Here is a 22,174-nt window from a genome sequence, read left to right as displayed (position 1 = left end):
GGAGCTCATTGACTGCCTGAAGTGAGGAGATGAGGTGCGGGGGGAGACATAGCAGTGAGAGTATGTCAACCACAATAGACCAGGGGGTGGGGAGGGAAGCAGCACCATTCTGCCTACCTCATTCACCCCCCTGCACCCCCAAATACACTGCTTGGTGCAGTGCTTCACTTGGCAGAGGACTGCCCATGCGTGGCAAAGACTCCTGGCAGGGGTTATCCTGGCACCACCTCTTGGTTGGCACCCAGCATAGGTGCTCCCCTCTCCCCACCCTAGTTATGCTGTTGCTTCCAAGAATGATCCATGCAACTGTATCCTTCTTTAGTGACAGGGCAGGCAGTTCTCAACTGCAGGACATGCCCCCTTAGGTTTAAAGGCAAAGGACATGGCACAGTTGAAGTAACTGAAATTCTCATTCCTCAGCAAAATAGAAGGGGTTTCTTATTTTACATGCCCTGAACCTAAAAAATTGAGCCTGCTATTACCAGCTGTAAAGTACTATGTGAAAAAAGAAAAGAAAAGAATTGATGCTCCTTTCAGATTATAAAAGAGTGAGCAAAAGAAAGATTTTGTAAAACCTCCTACACACACTTCCTGGCAAGTGTGATCAAAGTGGCACTCAGGCTAAGCAAAAAGGACCTATTGTTGTTTTCTTATTTATCTGATATCTCAAGACAGACCACCACTAAAACTATAGAGCATTTCCTAATGTATAAAGCATGTCTCTATTTGAGTTGCAGTACAAATTTGAAGCTAAGATCAAGTTGGTTAAAAAGGTCCACAAATTCCTTCAAACTCCTTCAAGTGTACCTTTCAAGTGAAGTAGATAATGATTTTAACAAAAGTATAGGAATTTTGCACATTTTTATGTGTAACCAATTAAAACTAAGCACTTTTGACTGAAAACTTACTTTTGCATTCTATTTATTCTATGAATCTATGAATTTACTTTCAAATATGTTCAGCTCACATGGTGTAAATGCATGTGTAGGAAAACTGATAGGAAAAAAAATGGACAACAGGATAATGGAATAGCTGCAGAGCTAGAAACTTTTACAAGTATTAAAGTGCTAACAAATCAGCTGCATAATCTACTACAATAGTTGTCTTTATATGGTATATATTTTGGGAGGCTCTTAAGGACAGTAAATTCCAAGCCTAAAAAGTCCTGCCTAATACATTATTTAATCTAGTCTACAACTTTTCCAGGCACTTCTGTACAATTTGTAAGACAGCTACATATAAACAGAAGTGGTGTTCCTTGCTCCTTAACAAGAGTTTAAAAACCATAATAAATTACATAAGTGCTCATAGTTATCCAGGTTACCCTAGCAGTGACAATAAGAGAACTAGAATTTTTCTATGTTAAAAACTACAGAATAAAAGGAATATAGAAGAAATATTCTGCTCAAGAAGTCTCAAGATGCAAAAATATATCAATGACAGATTATATTCAGAGATTAATTTAGAAAAGTTTCCTTTTAAATGGATTTCACCATTTTTACAAAAAAATCCCAATAACTGAAGAAGAAAATATATTTTTAGTGAAAATATATCTTTTAAGTTTTCAAATTATAGCCAACATTTTCCATCATCATTGCCTAAGTATAGGCACATAAATCCATATTTCAGTGTGTAAAAATAAATAGCCTGATTATCAAAGGTGCTAAACTCCTGTATCTAAAATTGATTTCAGAGAGCCTATTTTTGGAGAAAGATGCGTCTAGTTAGGTGCCTAAACAGTGATTTATATTCCCAATTCTAGAGTTCTAGTTTTGCAAATTTTGATCAATGTTATTGCCCCTTTTAGCCTGAGCAGTTAACCAATATTCTAAGCCTTCCTAAGTTGTCTCTGTAAAGAGGAAAAGTTGTGATAGGGATGAGTCATTTCTTTGATGCAATTCTCTTTATTTACAGAAAAATGTAGGCAAACTCTGTTGCTCTGTATTGGAGAAAGAGCAGTAGGAAGAAGTTTCTTCTTTAAAAGTCATGTTGGGCACCTCAGCAAGTCTCCTGGTCCAAAGGACTATATTTCTTGGTATCTTCCCGAGATGAAACATCCTTATGAGACTAAGCATCATTCCTCGGCATCCTCTTGAGGCTACTACTTCTTACTGTCTGTTTCCTTTTTCCCTGCTTTCTAATTTATTTCCTTAATACATATACAAAGACACACAGCTGAAATTAAATACGTGTCTCAGTTTCTGAATTTGTGATCAGTCCCCAGTAAAATGTCCTAGACCACATGGCTTAATTTATAATGCAGCCTTGCCATGCTGGCCCACAGCTCAGGTGGTAGCTTGTTTTTCAAGTTATCACTGAAAAAATAAGAATTCAACCAATTTTTTATTTAGCATGAAAGAAGAATGTGCATCTATGGACTTCTACTAAGTCTGCAGTTGATGGCCGCTATTAAAATCTTACATCTCTGTAACCACTTCTTGAATATTGGCACTAATTTAGAAGAATTATTAAAGCCCCAGAAGACACTGTGGACTCATAGTAGCAATAGCAACCACAAAACAGGTGAGACTTGGGAATAAATCCCTTATTAACACTGGATAATTGAAGAGGTTGCATAAGCCTATGGGGATTTCCCACACTTCTGGGCTTTGCTGGCTGTCACATGGAGTCAGGAAGGAATTTCTTCCCTCTCCTGTGGATACATATATCGGAGGAAGGGGGAGTTGCTTTCCTCAGAAGCACTGTGTGTTGGCTGCAGCCAAGGGTGCAGATTTTGACTGGGGTGTGCCAGTGCTCCTACTAGGACTAAAACCTGGAGGATCCCCCCTAGAAGGTCTTGCCTGTCTGACAGGGTCAGACCAATCACCACTTGGGGTCAGGAAAGAATCTGAATTTTACACCATGACAAGAGTGGTACAGATTGTGAGGGCTTTTTAATTTTTATTAAACACCCCTTGGATATTTTAATCCCCCCCTTGTAACAGAAGGACATTGGTCATCATTGTCCCTCTGTTTTACCTGTACCAAGTTATGGTGCTATGCTTTGTGATTGTGTGGAAGTGGGTGCCTATTTTAGCAGTAGTTTAGATAAGGATTTGCTTAGGATGGTTTGGATAGGGATGATCCTGCCTCAGGCAGAGAATTGGACTAGATGACCTCTAGAGGCCCCTGCCAGCCCTAGTTTTCTATGGTTCTGTATTTTTGAACAGCAGATCACTTCATTTAGGTACCTGAATATAGATGTAGAACTAACTTCAGGCACCCATTAAAAAAAAAAAAAGAAATCAGACAACTGTGTTATTACATTACTTTGAAACTCTCAGTTACATGTGTATGCTTTATGCTACTCAAATATATAAAAACACAGAGAACCAAGCACATTCATCCAGAGAAAGAAAACACAAGGTGCAAAATATGCAAGAGTCAGATGCCATAATATTATTATTAATATGTCTAACCTTTATCCAGTGATGGTTAACTTCTTTCAGTCTATTCTCAAGTTTATGTTTTTCTTCCGGGTTCAGCAATGCACTTCTAAGTACTGTTCCTCCAGTTTCATTTAATCGTTTTAATATTCCCTTGTGTAGAGGTAGCTCTTCAACTCTGAACTGAAACAGACAAATGCAACATTTAACATGAACCGTGGGAGAATCTTCTACTCTCTTACCTTCTTCTTTTAATTTTAATTTCAATTTCAATTACTGTGTCAGTCAAAGCAACTAAATTCTGGCTTTAGTTAAGTACAGAATAGCTACGAGCTTTAAAAGCTCAGAAAACCACAAATGTTGACTACATTATGCAGATATATCCTGGACAAAGAAAGCCTCACCTTAGAAGGCCAACAGAGAAGGAAATTTCTTGGAGAAAAATAAAAAGTTTCACTGCTAATGTGATGAATCCCAATGTTGGCCACCAAATGATTTAGGAATATATATTTATTCTGCCTTTTGTTAGTGTGAATTAAGTCCCATGGAAGGGGTTCCACATCTTGTGTAGTGTTGAACACCCTGATCTACCTCATAAACAGTATTATTCATAAGACAGCTATGTAAATTAGAGGAAGACGGTAATATAAGCGGCATCCTGCCTACTATGCCTGTTTCTTCATAATTGATGTCCAAGGCTGTCCAGCTGCTGGCCCTTGGGCTGCAAGTGGCCTCCAAAGGATTAATTTGTGGCTCCCAGACTCCCAACCAGCTGCCTTCTCCCCTTCCCCACAGCTTTGGCTGCAGCAGCATCTGGGTTCTCTGGGTTTTCCCACCCTCCTGCAGCTTTCACTTCCTGACCCCATGCACAGGGGTGCAGTGCAGTGCAGACCATGGTGCCAGGAAAACCCATGGCCCAGGGCACTCTTGCAGGCATGGTGTAGTGGGGAAGCCCGTGGCTAGGAAGCTGAGGGTACAGCAGAGTGGGAGGGCGGAAGTCTGCATGGCATGCAGCCCAGTGTGGGGCAGCGGTTCAAGCCAATGCGTCGCTCAGCTTTTAAAAAGTTGGGCAACCTTGAATCTAAATTTAGATATTCTCAACCTTAAGTCTATCTATTCTCCCTCTTACATATAATTATTTCAAATTTGTGGTCTTGATTTCAAGTAAGTAAAGATTATATAATAAGAAGTCAAACTTCTTTAGCCGTCATTTCCTTTATCTGATTAGCACAGTCTTAGAAGGCCAGTGCAGAGCTTAAGTTAGTTGTTACACTATTAGGGTTGTAGTTGTCATTAAAAAAACCTTTGTGTGGTCATTACAACCCCCCCCCCCCCCCAAAAAAAACCCCAAAAAAACAAAAAAAACCAACAACCCACAAACAAAAAACCCAAAACAAGCCTGATGTGCCGTAGGGTGACAGAGATATTAAGAAAAAAATAACTTATAATGATTTTGACCCATTTTTCAGGAAGGAAAGCAGGACTGTCTCATACATTAATATATTTTAGGTTAAGAGACCATACATCTGCATAGGCCCTTAAACATGCGTTCTCCTTCTCAGATCCAGCATGAGCAAAACAGCTGTTGACATTAGCAACTTTATACTTCATGTCTCCATAGCTCTACCAATGCCATAATAGAGGTCAGAGGAGCTATACAGCAGAAGAGAGATGACCAGAAATGTTATAATGTTCTGGCATTTCTTTAGAACTTGTAGTCCCACAGGATAGATCGTTTATCTGTGAAGCAGCAAGTATATTTCATGTGAGATATAGGTGGGATTATAATTATTATTTTATGCCCTAGGAGATGAAAAAAGATGCCTTTCTAAGTTTGTTACTTAGAAAAGCATCTTCTAATGCCTTCTAGTGCTCTTGATGTCTTGGGGACCCATGTAAGAGTATCTGCATGCTTTTGTGATGAGCATATTGGTTAGTTGCATTTTATTAAACCTTGTTATACAACTGTTATTCACAGTTCCATATTTTGTAAACTTTCACATTTAAATACCTACGAAATTAGGGTAATTACAGTGCTATGAATTGGCTGAGAACCAGATATTTCCTGCAAATCTGAAAGTGTTTGCACACATGCTTTACAAAACTTAGCAATTCAGTTGTGGGGAGAGGTATCTTGGAATTTTGCCTCAAGTTTGAGATTGAAAAGATCATCACATCTCAGATCTACTCTACACATCTTTTTTTTTCTTTTTTTTTTTCACTTCCTTAGGAATTTTGGTCAAGGCTGTGATTTATTTATTCACATAATTATACAAGTACAATCTCCAAAAGAGGATGCTCTTGTAACATTTTAAAGACGTCATACAGTTCAGCGCTTTAAGTGGTACACTGTGGAATTGTACTACCTTAATGACACTGGCTTCAAGGTGACACAATTGAAGAGGCAACAACTATTTCTTACAAGATGTTTTCAATTACTGTGTTGCATCTAATTTTAATCCGGTCAGTACATTCCAGTGTCTGTGCTTTAAAAACGTTAGATTTTGGTTTGCCTACTAGAATGCAGAAGAGGAGTAGAAATCTACTTAACAGGAAGAAAAATGACAACAGCAATTCAATTTGTTTTGTCTACAGAACAAACAAATTAACACCAAAACTAACATTCAAAATATACTACCTTCACTTTTTCAAGGGAGTCTTTTAATTGCTCTTCATTTCCTGGTTCAGAAGGAATACCAGCAACTCTGTCTGCTTCCTCTAACCATAAAGCGAACTCATTTAAGCCTTCTTGCAATTCTGACAGAATATTCTTTTCTTCTTCTAGCCTGCAGCAGGAAGAGGAATGTGCTACATGTTTACAGGGCAAAATTGTTTAATGTGCTGTTACTGTTCATGTGCAATTTTTAATATTAAATACACAAACAAATAAAAGAAAAATGATAAACATTATTTGCCATCAACATTCATTCTTTAAAAAGGAAAGCACAATAGTATTCTTTGCTTCAGAACTGATCAGGTCAGAAAAAAACTTCCAAAGAGGAATATCAAATACATTCTGAAAATAAAGACTTGGTTATAATTAGCAGTTTCAAGTCATCTTCCACCTTTCTGAATTTTTATTTTGGACTTGGTGCTGCAAGTCCCAAGAATTCAATAGAAATTCAAAACTCTGCCAAATCAACCCCTTTGTGGACAACAACCAGAAGAGGACCCCAGCTTGAGAAACTGTAAGAAATCTAAAACTACAGTTTAGAAAAACAGAATCTTAAAATTAGGCACTTAAATCCATTGAAAGATAGTCAGAGGAGGCTTGAGATTTGGCATTCAGGAAATGGGGTTATTTACTGTGTGACCTTGAGCAAATAACCCCAAGATGTAAACGCTTAAGAACACTAGTCAAAAACAAACATTGTTCTCGCTCCTCTTTATATATATCGCCTGTAAAGTTATCAAGTAAGTATTCAGCAATTGTTGCCTTCTCTGCCTGTCTCCTTTCTATGTGGGAGTCTCGAGAGGCATGAGGTCACCACTTCTGTCTTGAAGCCCCTTGATGCTAAAATACAGATAAAAGTGCTATGTGCTCTTCATGTGTCTGATAGTAAGGCTTATGATTTATCCAAAATTAGCACTCTGTCCTTTGTCTGAAGCCAGACTCCTCTGCCCCAGGCTACCTTATTTCTGAAATCCTCTAAGCCTCTCAAATGCTACAGAACCTTGCTCTCCATTCCTACTGTGCTGGAGGAAATGAAGAGCAGAGACTCACTCATCATACATTTATTTCTACTAACCAATTTCTTCTAATTTCCGTATTCAAAAAGAATGTCTTTTATAAGCATCAGGGTGAAAGGGCTAAGTAGAAAATTACCATTCCCATCAACCAATTGACCAATGGTCCTACAATATGTATAAACACACAAGTGCCCTTCTTATGGCTAGTAAGGGGAAGAAAACAAAACAACTCTGGAAAAACCTTAGTTAGGGTCTTGTTACACAGTAAGTTTAGGTAACTTCTGAAGCTCTTAAACCCTGGACTGGCTGCATGTTAGCACCTTTCAAGTGGCTTAAACACTTGTCATTTGACTTAAAGTTAAATCACTCCAGGGCAGGATTAGCTCTAATCAACCTAATTTTATTCCTGTTCCATTACTGTGTGGCCAACTCTCACAGCTATTCCACCCACCTCCAGTATGCCAGGATGCAGTGGCCTCTCGGCTTAAGGTGAGCTGGGGCACAGAGGGGCTGGGCAAAGTGCCTTGTCCCCTGGGGATGTCAAGCAGAATGAGCACCACAGCCCCGGAGCAGCTGGCAGCCACAGTGCTTTCTGCTTCCAGCTGGCAGCAGCCTGAAGGGCAGACACCACTTGTGCTATAGAGAAAAAAGGATCAGACTCCTCAGTGATCAGGTGGAGCCAGCCAGCTTGGAGCCCAACCAGCTGGCAGCCCAGCCAGTAGGGTGTGGGGTGATGGGCACTGACTGAGGTCCAGAGAAAAAAAGGATCAGGCCCCTCAGAGTGAGCTCCAGGACTGCAGCCCTAGAGCTCTCTAGTCCTGTTGAAACTCATGCAGTGGGTCCACATTGAGAGCGGGGCCACTGGGCGTAAGTCCTGAAAGCCCTTCTCTCAGTACAGAGCTGCTGCAGACTAGACTAGAAAGTCCCAGAGAAGCTGCTTGGTATCATAGAGATGCAACAGCTCTGCGCTGAGAGCAGGGCTGTCAGGGCTTAAGCCCAACAGCTCTGCTCACAGTGCAGAGACACTGTGCCAGTTTCAGTGAGCTGCTTCCTTGGGTCTCTCTCGTCGCTGCAACTGACATGGTGGTCAGCCTGCTCTTTGCCCAGTGGGAGCAATGAGAGGGTCCTGCTCCTAGTCCTGCCCCTGCTCACCAAGTCTCTAGCAGAAAGTCACAGCTGTGCAGGTGAAGGACAGTCAGAGTAGGGTTTTTTTCCTTACTGTGCGACTGCTCCACTAAGCCGATTAACATTTGTTCAGCTTACAGCATGAGGTCTAACAAGGCCCTAAGTAATGTTGCTCTGGAACAAAGGTATCAATGTGGCAAAACAGAAGCAGTAGGAGCTTAATGGATTGGCATAAGGAAACATTTGTGACTGGTGGACGTTTCAAATAGAGGGCCTTGATATACCTTACACTGAGCCACACAATTTTTGATGGGTGTTAGTGCTAGCTCAAGTTTGGAGCAGTTACATATTGAGGTCAGCAGGGGTCTGGAGAGCTGAAAAGTAAGAACCCCCCTTCCCATTCTAGGCTCCCTCCAGGAGCTTCCCCTCTGACCCTTCGTGTTCCCCCTGCCTCCTGCCCCCAAGAAATTATTTACTTGTGGCTGCCTGTGCTACTTGCCTCAGGGCAGCAGGCAGGGAAGGGTTAACTTGCCTGCCAAGGTATCACTGTTGCTGGGCTGCTGCTCTTTTGGTCCAAGAGCCATGTTGCATGGTAATTTTGGGCAGCTTCTGGAGCTCTTAACTCCTAGATTATCCACACATTGACACCTTAAAGTGGCTTTAAGCACTTGTTATGCAGCTCAAAGGGGAGGATTATCTCTGATTCATACAACCCAGCTCCTGTTTCATTAAGGTATGGCCACTCCACACACGTGCTGTCCAGTTTGATGTCCCAGGATCTCTCACACTCCCACCTACCAGCCCTCTAGTGGCAACTCACAGCTACAGATTCTAGTCTAGCCCCTGCTCACCAGGCTGCTAGTGGCAAATCACAGCTGGGCAGGTGGGAGACAATCAGAGAAGGTGTCTACATTAAGGAGGTGTAACATGTTGGGATCCCACTGGGTGGCTGTGACACCCGCAGTGGCTCTGTGACCATACCCTGCTCCACCCCTAGGGTGCCTTCCTTTTTTTGCTGCCATGCCTTGATGGTAATATAAATAAATATAAAGGGAGGGTGCCCATGGACCTTTCCTAGGCCTCAGTAACACAGATCCCAGGCCCCTGGCTGGGTCTCTATACTCTCGGGCCACTAACTGGGCCTCTGTAGTCCACTGTGCCTGGCCGGGCACCCAAAGCCTTACGGACTAATTGCATAGCACCAAACCATCCCTTTACCACACCCCATTTCTCATTGGTGTTACTAGTATGTTATCTCTCTGCTAGGGCCTCTTCAGCCTCTGCCCCTTTATTGTAGCTTGGCCTTCTAGCCTAGGCCCACTGGATAGGACATGGCTTTGAGACTCTAGCTTCACCTATCCCTTCAAGTCACCAAGCCCCTAGCTCCTCTATACTGGGCCCCTGGCCCCTGTGCAGCTATGCCCCTCTAGTGGCAGCCCCCTGTGTATCTGAGCCTCTCTGGTGCAGGGCCCCTGGCCCCTGTGCAGATGCACCCCTCTTAGATGCCGCTCTGCACTCAATAAGTGTTCAAGCTCTGAGCCGGCCCCCAGCAGGGCTCAAGGCAATCAAGTACCCCCTGGATACTAATGAGGCCTCCACCTTCCTATAGCTTCACCCACAAGCCACCTGTTAACAACATAACTCATAAGCCTCTGGGCTATAACATAAAAAACTATGGAGACCATGCTCTGCCTGTTTAAGCAGCAAACTTCCCCCTAGGATAGCATGCCTCATAGTCCTGGGTACCTTGTAGGCTCCTGGAGCCATACTATCCTCGTAAGCAACAGTGCAGGCAACCAAATGTCTCTAGGCAGCAATCTAAGGCAGGGACTCCTTCCCCTGTGGCAGCCAGGGAAAGAGTGCCCTGCCAACCCCAGCCTTGGGCTTATATGTACCCAGGGCGCTGCCTGCATCTGGTCAGCTGACTGCCTGGGCTGGCTGCTAATTATCTCATTAGCCTCGTTGCCCTGACAGCCAGCAGCTGCTGCCCCCTGCCTGTCTGCAGAGCTCCTTGGCTGGGCGGCTTTCGTTCTTCGAGTAACAGAGAGCCCTGGGCTGTCTGTTACAGGGTGCCACTGCTCCAAACTCCATGCTAGCACTAACACTGATCAACATTTGTGCAGCTCACAGAATAAAGGTGTAACACAGCCCTAACAAAGCCCATAGTTACATCTAGGCAGACTGTGGGAAAATGGCAATAATAGGTAACAGGCCAGTGACCCTTCTCACAATTAGTTAAAGAATAAAATTCAGAGCCATTCATGAAAAACTGAGTAATCTCTAAGGGATGGAAACCATAGATTAGACTGCTACGTGTCCCTTTTGAAAAAAAAGGGCATTGCCTAAAGTTAAACGGATGTCAGTGGTAACTTGCACAGCTGTCACAAGATTGAAAGGTACACTTGAAGGACAATACTTTCTTTTCAAATACTTAACCAAAGGGCACATTAGTGTTTTAAGAGCAACTCAGTCTTAACCATGGAAACAGTCAGCATTACTAGTATATTAGTATTTCAAAATGTTATTCACATTATTTCAAAATGTAAGCAAGCAAAAGAAAAATTCCATTATGAAAGCAAGATAGCAACTGGTTTACTTTCTCTGATCTCCCATACTTTGCCACTTATCAACATGACAGTCATTGCCAACAAAAAGCTCAGAAAAGTCAAACAGAATGAAACCTATTTTCAGTTATGTCAAAATGTATTTATAGTGAGGCAGCCTTTTTAACTGACTATGCTTTCTGATTGTAGGGCCGAGCAAAATGGATGGTGTTTTCCTTTTGAGAAGGCTTGTGAATAAGCTTCCAGCAAAGAGAATCAAACCAAAAAAGTGTAAGCTTCACACCATTTAACACAAATCCCTGAAACTATTGTTACTTAAAAAAAAAATCTTATGACAAATTATTTAAAAGCTTGCTTCCAAGCATACTGTAAAAGTAGTGCAATTTATAATGCAGGGGCAATGCATAGAGGGTGCATGTGGGTGCACCCCCTGCGTGTGGCAGTGCACCCCCTGCAAAAAGGTGCTGTTGACTCCTGATCGGTCCCCAATTGCCGCTGCAGCCATGCCCCCACCCCAGCCACCAGGGGCACATGCTGTCCATGATGTAATGAATACCAGTCTCTGAAGTTTTTACTAATATCCAAACTTCTAAAATATTGCTATAAAATAACGACTCCTGTATTTTAACTGTCTGTCATTTTTTCTTACTTTAATCTACTTAGAAGAAAATATTCAACTAATTTCAAGCTTTTAGCGTTGATTTTTTTTCCTGCAGACATCACGACAGTTGTATCACTATGTTGTATCACTATGGGTGGAAAATATACATTAGATGTTTACATTTTCCACATTTACTCACATAATGCATACACCCTTTCCCTCAAAAGTCAGATCTCCCAAATTGGGCTGCGTGGCTTCATGGGGAGGCTGATTTTTCTTTGCTAGAACAGAAACACTGGGGAACAGAAGCATAGAAATGCTGTGATGAAATATGGCTGCCAGCTTCTCAAGCAGGAAGCATGAGGGGCAGAGACCAATGTTAACTCTGAGCAGCCAAAAACTATTGCCAGTTTGAAAGCTACTGTGAAAGGATTAACCCTGGACCCCTTGTTCCAGCTTGGTGTCTTAGGGTGCCTGTAGACACACAGGGAAGCTGCTCCAATCGGCTATAATTGCAGCTGGTCAAAACAAACCTAATGAATGAAGACTGCTGGAGCTTGCTAATTGGTGAACCCCAACAACCTCTGCATCTTGTGTATCACTGTCCCGGCACTCCAAAATGCTGGTGGGGGCACTTTAACGAAAGCTCATGAAATAGACTTTACCTAAAGCACCCTTGCCACCATTTTGAAGCACGGGGACGCTCATGTATCAGTTTCATTAAAGCAACTCTCAGAGCCACTCTAATTAACATGCCCCCCCAAACACACACACACACTCTCTCTCTCTCTCTCTCTCTCTCTCCCGGAGCACATGTAAAAAGGCCCTTAGAAAGAAGCTGGCAGCCATCTTACATGACTTTCCATTAAAAGGCCAGCTCTAGGCCATGAGCTTGGGGGGAAAAATCACCCCCCTTCCCTCTCCCTCTGCCCTCCAAATTCTGCCTTTGAAAAGCAAGGTGTGTTTCTTATTTGGAGTTGTGTTGTATGCAAGACAATATGGTATTACTTTATATGATGAAGTCAAAATATAAAACCTGATAGGAAAAAAAACCCTCATAAATTTCCAACTAAGTAACTACTCAGTCTCTTCAGTGGGAGACACCTAAATCAATCACACTTGCATGAAAATCCTAGGAGAGTGAGACAGACGTTGTGAGCTCCCAAGCTGAAATAAAATTCTGAGTAAAGCAAGAGAAAAAGAATGGCTGCCCAGGATAGTAAAGAAGTTCTTACATGTCAAGACTGTTGAGAGGAGAAAGAGAAAAAATTATGATAGTGGACTGCAAACTGTTTCAAAATAGAATTTGGATAAAATTAAAATTGCAAAAGGAAACCTATTTCCCATCCAAACTAATGACACTATTAGAATCTGTCTTTTGTTCCTATAACAATGCATATCCTTTTTTTTTTTTTTTGCTTTATTCAGTGTGCAAAGGTTCCATATTCTTATTTAGTATACCAAGTGTAAAAATTGCACTTTTACAGAAATTTAGGACTTCACATTCAGAAGGAATTTACATGCAATTTGACCATCTCCAAATAATCTTCAATTATTGTTCATTTATCTTTTGCTATATTAAGATTAAAAAAAAGTGTACACCAGTCTCGAAATCACTAAGCCTGTAACTAGATGTCACATTTGATCTGATTGTCTTGGATCAAAACAGGAGCAACAGTTATTTATACACACAGTTCTTCCAAGTTGCATTGCTGCTCCTCCGCCAATAGGGAGCTCACCAGCGGCTTGCTAGGGGATGACTCACAATAACCTTACAGATGTCCTGGGAAAAAGTGATAGTACTTTTATGCCACAGAACTTCAGTGGTACTTTAAGTGTGACAACAGGTCTTGTGCATTTCTGGGGTCATGGGGCAAAACTTTTCCTCCTAGGACAAGAGACCTCTATTTGCAGCCTGAGTGTGCAAAACAGCACTCCTGAACAGTGTGTAGTTTGAAATACTTAAATAAAAATAGAAATATTTTAGGTTTCAATGCAAGTGCTATTTCTAAAGTGTTGCCTTGTATAAACAGAATAGACAGGCAAATCATCATTACTATACTCTTACAGCTTGGCGAAAACCCTTCCACTACATAAATGAACAGTCCAAATTGAACTTCCAAGTTGGCAGATCTCCTTAAGAAATCTCCCATGTTGCTTCAAGGTCTAGGTACTATTGTACCAGTGGGTATACAGAACTACTGGTACTGGATGCCCATTACCACCAACACCTTGCCAGTTATTCTCTCTCTGTTGCCTGAACAGATCGCTACAATGCTGCTGTTCATGGATACATTAAGTGAGCATCCAAGCAGAACATTACAACATTGAATGGAAAAAAAGAGATGCAAATTCATCTACCAGGAACATGACTTCTTACATTACTGTATCGCTTTTGCAGAAACCTCTCACCTTTTACTCTCACATCATCAATGTAGCAGATTAGAGAATAAAAAAACAGCTAACAAATCTAGATTGCATAGCTCATGCCATGAACCTAAGATCTCATCCTGTGAAATGTTTTCATCATCATGAGCGTAAAGTAAAACAAAGCCCCAAAACCAGATATGAAAGAAGCTAGCTAAAAACCAGGTAAGCATTATCTAAAAATACGAGTCAAAGCCCCAGGCTCCGTCTGTTGTACCTGTGCCCCTGCGTGGGCAGTGTTTTAGTTCTTCGTTGGATTGTTACCCACTTTTCCCCTTAATAAACCTTCATAAAAAGTTTTAAAAAAGAAGATAAAAAACAGAAATTTGCTCCTAACTAGTCTGTACTACCAAATATCTATGGTGGTTACCACCATTACAAACCTAAAGATGATCCATAGAATTACAATGATTGCACATACTGGGGATGATGTGTTACATGCACCTTGTGGATGGTGAAAGCCAGACCGGGGGGGAAAAATGCCCTTTCACCACAAAGATGGACACTTGTCAAATGAAACAGTCCAGTATATCCTCAAGAAGTCACCTAAATCTCTCCCATCATCATTCCACCTCCAAATTCCCTTTCCTGGACAAGTAATTAATTGGTAGCTATTAGTTAACCACCCTCCCTACAACATACATAGAGCACATCTGGTAGGCAAAGAACACATCTTAAAATAAAGCAGCATTACATATTGATGTTTCCAAGTAGTTATAAATAATCACAGCATGCACTTTCAAGGTTGTTTCCTTATGGCACAGTTTAAAAATGCTTTATGCTGGCATTCATAATCTGAAGTGCTATTCTTTGTTTACCTACAGGTTTAATGCTTTTAGAAAAATGTATACAAGTGTGTGGTAGTAATAGTAATGAATGGGATATTTAAAACTCCCCATCTGCAATTAAGTGCTAGATATTTTATATCCTGGGTTATTTCAATACTTTTAGATAACAAAAAGTAGTGGCTTCTGTTGGAAATATTAGACAAGTAACAGTTTGCATTATAAATATTCTTAATGCATTTTCAGGAAGTGGAATATCTGTGAGTAAGGTTGAAAAATTACATGTAGTGGAAGCTGGAATGCAAAAATGTAGAGCTGAGTACTATAAAGGCATATATTAAACCATACTTTCAGTCATAAAAATATATATATTTATGTTTATGTGAAATATGAAAAAGCAGCTTCCAGCTGAACCAATATTAGTACAAGCTCCAACTAGTTTAGATATGGGAATACTCTCTTTTGGCTTAGCTGGTAGAACTGCTGCCTCTAGCATCTGACATTAAATCACAGTTGCAGTAATGTGCAAGCAGCAAAGATAAGCCTAGTCACCACATGACAGACTTTTTTTTCTGAACAACTCTGTTTGTGTCCAGACATCAGTTGGCAAATAGCTGTCTGTTCTGAAGGTACAGCAGCATGAATATATAGAATTAAGTTTCTTTTCAAAAGGTATAACTAAAGGGTATGGAGAGGTGAAAAGGTATACCATCCTATTAGAAACATGTAGGACAATGAAGGGGTTAACAGTTTGAAACATGAGAAAGGGGTCTTACTGGATGAACAGAGATGCACAGAAGAGCTTTGGAAACGGGTTGCTACTCTAGGCTAAGGAAAAAAGTGGCAGTATTGGAGGGGACAGTTGTTCATGCTCTTTCCTGTCTCCTTTCTTTGAATCTGATGGAGGTGCTCCCTGTCCAAGACTGTAAAAGGCAATATTCAGATCACTACTGGCAACCTTTTACACACCTGTATGGGGTTGGGGAAGGAGGGAGGGAGAGGAGCACTTAGAGGACTTCCCCAAGTATTTAGGAAATGCTGTCTTTTTCAAAAGATATAATCAGCACTTCACAATTCTACAGGGATTAAATCCAAATTTTGCCTGAGAATTGGTCTCTTCATTTCTTATTGTCATGTAAAAACATTTTTTTATATATTTATATATCTATATAGATAGATATTTATATCTATATATATACATAGATATAGGTATAGATATATATTTATATCTATCTATCTATATATATATAGAGAGAGAGAGAGAGTTTTTCTAGAGTAAAATTTTCAATATCACCTAAGTGATTTTGAAGTTTAAATCCCATTTGCTTTCAACAGAGTTTACAATCCAAGTTTTAAATGGCACAGGAAAGGGACTTAGATGCTTATACATTTTACACCCTTAGTTTTATTATTGCAACTATAACCTTGAAACATGAACTGAACTGGAATTAAACTTACGCTACGTCACCAGGCACCATTTGTAGAGAGCCTGAATCAATAGTACCAAGAATACAAGTAGATCTATTCATTTCAATCTGGTCTTTGGAGACCCACTGATTTCATAGCTATAGAATTTGATATTTTTACAAGATGCCATGGAATTGGCTATTTCAGTGCTGCAGATGTCTAAAAATATGGGGGTTTGATCTCTCTGCTCTGTTGGGATCTGTCTGCAAATTAGCTCATGTTCTTCAGCGTTCCATGCAAGGCACAGATAACTAATTACAGCACCTGCTCTATGCCATGCTCTGTGGTAAAAGGTAGCAAGAATCCAAGGACCCAGAACTAGAGCATAGCTTGCAGGAAGTGTTAAAGAGTAGTACCTGGAAAAAAGCAGTACCTTAGCAGAGAGATAGAGAGCACTGGCTCTGAACTGAGAGCGGGGTGGAGGAGAAGGGTTGGAAAGGACAGGGGCAGGGTGAGACCTAGCTATAGATGGTTAATCTAGGGGCCTCAGGGGCTGCAGAACAATGAGTGTCTGTACACGTACTGGGACGCTGCTCCGATGCACTATAATTATAGTGTATTGGAGCAGACTTGATTAATCAAGACTTGCTTAATCAAGTCTGCTGGACTGTGCTAATTCACGCAGTCCAGCAACCTTCGTGTCTCATGTATCAACATCCCTGTGCTTCAAAATGGCAGTAGAAGCACTAACTAAAGCTCTTTGAACAAACTTTAGTTAAAGAGCCCCTGCCACCATTTTGAAGTATGGGGACACTGAAGCATGAGACCTTGTGGGTGCTTTTAATTAGAGCAGCTCTCAGAACCACTCTAATTAAAGTGCCCCCACCCCTGGAGCAGGTGCAAAGATGTCCAATGAGGCTAGAGAGAAGGCCAACTGAGAATAGAAATGCCCTGACTAGACCTAAAGTTAAAACCAAAATTGGGCCTGATGATGAGCACAGAGGAGTGAAACAACTTAAAGGTCACTGGTGGTTTGAGGGCAGGCTCATACATTTATGTTAATTTTACATCAAAGTGTGGCATGCAAGGACAGGGCAGTGCCTTGGTGGTGAGTCACAGTGAAAGACAGATGCAGGGTGGCCACCAAAGCCACAGAGACATAATGCAGCCAGTACCAAGGGCAGCTGAACAACACAGAGGCAGCAGGGACTTCTAGATGCCACCATACCACCAAAGCAACTACACAGTTGAAGTGGCAGTAGCTTCCCGAACCCAAGTCAACATCCAGGGCTGCTGCCCTGGTCGCCCTGCCCTACTTATGTTACTGCACAGCTGCATAACAGTTCTAAAACTATTATTTCTGTGCCACATATCTCATATTGATGTTTAAATATGAAGAGCTTTATTTGGTTTTGTATGCAATGCAATATGTAGTAATATCTACCAGGTATAACAGACAACCCTTGCTCTTTTTGAAGCTCATAAGCAAATTATTCTGCATTAGCTGCCTAGAATGCCAATCTAGGTGCCAAATTAGTGTAAAAAAACTAACAAACCATGTTGTACCAAACCCCCCTCCACCCAGAATGAGGCAAATGTCATGTACAGTAAATTAATCTGCTAATACAGATGAAAACAGAAATAGGAAGGTTTATTACAGTGCTACTCTCAGGAGGAATTAAAAGAATGGAATCTGAAATTTCCTTAATGTAAGGGAGTTTCCAGGGGTGCAGAGAAGGTATATTAAGAGTCATGTGGCAACCATCCTGCCACATAATGTTACCATTTTATGCTCCATTCGCTGCTCTAAAAGGTGAAGAAGATGAGATTGCAGAATCATGCATTAGATCCCATTGTACCATATTGCCAGTGCAGGAGAAGCCTGTACCAGCAAGTAGTAAACCTCCTGCAGCCCCTTACTTGAGAGGCTTCCAGCTGCAGGGGTGCCCCACTCACCCCCAGGTCTGGGGAAGTGCAGCAGCCACCATCCTTAGGGCTTGAGGTGCATGCCCAGGATTTTTGCACACCCCCCTAGCCCTAGCGATCAGGGCTGCCTTGATCCCCATGGGCCCCAGCTTTCATGCGACCCAGAGCCCTGGCGATTGCAGCAGCTGCAATCCCCAGGGTCTGGGGGGTTCACCTACCCCTGAGACTTGGGGATAGTGCTGCCATGATCCCTTGGGCCCTGGTGGTTTTATGCTGGACATGATGAACCCCTGTGGCTGGGAACCCTGTCAACTCATGGGGCTCCCAGCCACAGGGGGGACCCTGCTGCACGTGGAAATTAAGGCTTGACAGGAGCCACTATATAGTACACATTTTCCAGGTCTACCTTTATAGCTGGTTGGACTTTACATGTGTAGCTAGCCTCAAGATAATTGTACAATTAACCAGTTAATTGCACAACACCTGTAACATGAGGGGGCCAAAGTTATCAAAATCCACAAGAGTATATACACAATAAAGTATGAATAATAGCACCAAAATTCAGAATAATAGTTTCCTAGAATAGAATTACTATAAAAATGCAAAAGCTAGTTAATCAAAATATTTGGCTCATGGGTTGGTGTGGAGCTCTGCAAGGCAGGGTATCCAAGGGAAGTCTACTCTTTTATATAATCCATGAATCATGAGCATAAACTAAGATTTCTGAACCAGCTTCCCTTGTTATTACCTTTCCCTCCACCCCAACATCTCGTACAGTGTGCCAAAGTTCATGTTATATCAAACACCTCTCTTCCTTGTTCAGATTCCCCTGATTCCTGACTCTGAGTTTTTAACATTACCTATGAAAAACTTTTGCTTTTATACATCTTCATCCTTTGACCTAAAGTACCTAGCACAGTTGTCACTATATCATGTTCAAAACCCCCCACAATTCTGAAGGTTTATTCTGGCATGAAAAAACAATATGTTCAATTCAAACTTCTTGAGAGCACAATTACTGAGCTGAAGTGTTTCTTCAATGACAGAATTAAAAGATTTTACCCTTCTTAGCAGAGGCGACAATTGTCTTATCTCACCCACCACCAACAGTACATTAACAGTTTTATTACCTTTTGCATTCTGCTGCATACTTCATTTTCATTTGATGCTTAAAACTTTTCCAAAGCATAATGCTGAGGGAAGAGTTTTTATTCTGATTCTACCATGGCTATTTTTAACCTCGATTAGGAGGCTTCCATTTTTCTATTTAGAATGCTTCCAGCATAAGCAGTTTTCCAAGAATGCTTTTATGAATGCTTGCAACATGTACAGAGATTTTCAGGTTCCAAATAAAAACCAAGTTCCATAAGCTCTGTTTATTTATCTTAGTCAGAGGCAATATGTAGTAGTCTAATTAAAAGGTCCATTTGAATTAAGGTGGCGATTACTTCTCAATTGGCCCAAAGTCTACCAACACATTACTACCACCATAAATAGCACAGGGCATGACAGGTATCATATTAAACAAGTCATAAAAATAAAGTGCTTTTTATATTAATTGAACCAGTTAATCACAAAGAAAGTTAGAACTCTATGAACATTTCCATCTTCTAAACAAGCTAAACAGTTATAGTAATTACTTTTAGAGCAAAAGAACCAAGTAATCTTTTAGGCACACATAATTACATATTATTAGTATTTTACAGTAATAGAGTACCTTATATCTCAGAGTATCTTTAAACTGCTTCACCAATAACAGATGGCTTGCTTTACCTACCACTTAAATAGGCCACTTAGGGAATAGGAAAAAAAAAAAGAAATGCAGAATTTCATACCCAATTGAAAAAGTAAGGGAAATGTTAGGTAGGGAGGATGCAATTACCTAGCTTGGAAGGTAGCCAAGACTTTACTCTTGTTTAAAGGAAATGAAGGTGAAAAAAAAGTATCTTGGGATGTTTAATGGCCGCTAGTGTTCAAGTGTTGAGTTTTAAATTTCACCTGAAATGGTATCTTCAGCTGTATAGCATCCTCTAGGTTCATGCTGAGACACTAGTTCAGAGCCAGCTCAAATGGAAAAGTGTTACTTACTGAGCTACCAACCCATTTTTACAGCACCCAGTGGCTTTGGCATTTATCTCCCTGCCAAAAATATATTGTTCTCTACGATACCTTTTCCAGCGCTCCATCCAGTCTAGTTCTTAACAATGACAATACTACTGTTTCCACTGGAATACTATTCCCAGGCCCAAAGCATTTCTGATAGGGAAGTTTTTCCTGATATTCTGCCTTCCTTTTTCTTTTTATTGCATCTATATCCCTATGTTGCATTTTTATTTATTTATTTATTTATTTATTTTTTTGCAGCTTCTCAGGTTTTTTGACATCTATCTGGTTCTGTGAGCCACTGTTTAAATCAAGCATATACATTTAGTGTGGCATTCTATTACCCCATTTAGATACATACATCATATACACGTGACATACGTGACTAAACAGCTGTTTTACATTCTACTTTAATGTGACTTCCCTAGCAAGGGAACTTATTCATATTTCGTATAAGATTTAGTTGAGTACATTTACTACTTCAGGTATTTCTAGATATATAGCGGAGCTGCAGAGCTAGAGCTATTCTATTAGGTTACTTAAGCCAATTAGTCTTACATGCATGGAAAAGTGCAGTCAGAGCATGACTATAGGTTTTGACTCCTATAGTCTGACTCCTATAGTCTGACTATAGGTTTTGACTCCTACGTCTGACTCCCACAAGAAGGACCCAAGAGCTGCACCCCTCAAGAGACAACCTTATAGCCAAGAGGAGCTGTAGCTCCAACTCCCATCCCAGGGAGCTGTGATGTTGAGCAATCCAGGCCAGGTGATCCTCTCCAGCAGCATCCTGGGTGGTGCTAGGCATGTGACCAGCTCCACCAATACTTTGAAAGGCTCCATCACCAGACCTGCATTGTGGCCTGCTCTGGGGGCTGCCTTGTTGACACTGACCCCACCAACCCTGGCTTGCTCAGGCCTGACAAGGTCAATACATCTCTGGCCATCCTAGCTTCCAACACATGGCTGCCCAGACCACTGGGGTCAAATGGGGCATAATTTCACAAGTCCTCAACCAGGTCCTGGAAACCCTCATTTCAGGCTGTGGTATATGCCAGTCCTTTATGCCTGCCTTGTCTTCCTATCCTGAGTGAGAACTGCCAGATTGAAAACATCTCCTCAGTCATCAACATTTCAGTGAACGTTCAGCAGTCATCCGAGGATGCCCACCACCTTTGTGAAGAGCCATTGCACCTATGGGATAAACACAGTGCTAATGCCTGCCTAGAATTACCAATTAGGTGACCCAGTTCCCCAGGTCCTGCCACAACAACTTTGCATTTTTCCAGTTCAAGTTTCTCCAGATATTTTGCCACAAAAACTACTCACCTGGCTGTCTCTTGCATAAAAATGCGTTTGTCCTAGGCCCTGTGCTCATGTGACATTTGCCATAGGGGATGCTGGCCAGCCTGGCATAAAGCAGGAGCTGTGGTGTGGGGGTTGGAAGGGCTGGAAGGCCTCAGCCTCACAGCATTGTGTCATCTCTGTAAAATGAATGGTTGCTACCTAATTCAGCCCTGACTCCTCACCCCCACTGTGCAGCTTGACTGTGAGGGTGGTATAACTGCATGCACATATGTGCCTAATATACTGTAGAGTGTGTCATTAGCCTCCAAATACATTGGGCTTCGTGGCTCCACCTGGGAATAGTCAGAACCAATGTAGTGAGGCAGTATGGTTGGCCAGAGATATAGTTGTCCAAATACCAATTGGTTGTGGTGGTCTAAATAGAGCCTTTTGGCCCCAGCTAGCTTGCTAGACTATGCAGACAGTGGCCATCTATTTATATGCATTTGCTGGACTCCTGAGAGTCATTTGGCTCTGGACAGCTTCCTTTGTACAAACTACTGCAGCGTGTGTTGGCAGGCTTGGGCCATTAAATCTTTTTGATGGAAGAGACATGTCTTTGTCAGCTATCTCTTGCTTTCCCATGATCTCAGTGTTCAGCAGCCGTCAAAAAGGCAAACCAAATATTAGGGATAATTAAGAAGGGAGCTGTAAAAAAAAAGGAAAGTATCATCATGCCCCTTTATGAATCCATGGTGCATCCACACTTTAAATACTGTGCCCAGTTTTGGTCCCCACACCTCAAAAAGAATATAAAAGAACTAGAGAAAGTCTAGGGAAGGGCAACAAAGATGATTAACAGTATGGAGAGGC

At 41.4% G+C, this 22,174-nt stretch overlaps 1 protein-coding gene across 11 annotated transcripts in view; it reads right to left on the bottom strand.

Annotated features, from left to right (window-relative positions):
- DMD (dystrophin) overlaps positions 1 to 22,174 on the bottom strand; it is a 2,172,325-nt gene that overhangs the window by 691,356 nt on the left and 1,458,795 nt on the right. For all 11 annotated transcript variants that reach the window (XM_059720821.1, XM_059720816.1, XM_059720817.1 and 8 more), the window contains 2 exons: positions 6,025 to 6,172; positions 3,420 to 3,569 (listed from right to left, as the gene is read on the bottom strand). In XM_059720821.1, coding sequence (XP_059576804.1) covers positions 3,420 to 3,569; positions 6,025 to 6,172 — 298 coding nt within the window. The remainder of the gene's footprint in view (positions 1 to 3,419; positions 3,570 to 6,024; positions 6,173 to 22,174) is intronic.

Source organism: Alligator mississippiensis, chromosome 1, assembly GCF_030867095.1.
Source record: "Alligator mississippiensis isolate rAllMis1 chromosome 1, rAllMis1, whole genome shotgun sequence".
Classification (NCBI taxonomy): domain Eukaryota; kingdom Metazoa; phylum Chordata; order Crocodylia; family Alligatoridae; genus Alligator; species Alligator mississippiensis.
Note: the sequence above shows the minus strand (reverse complement) of the source record. Positions and strands in the feature narration are given on the sequence as shown.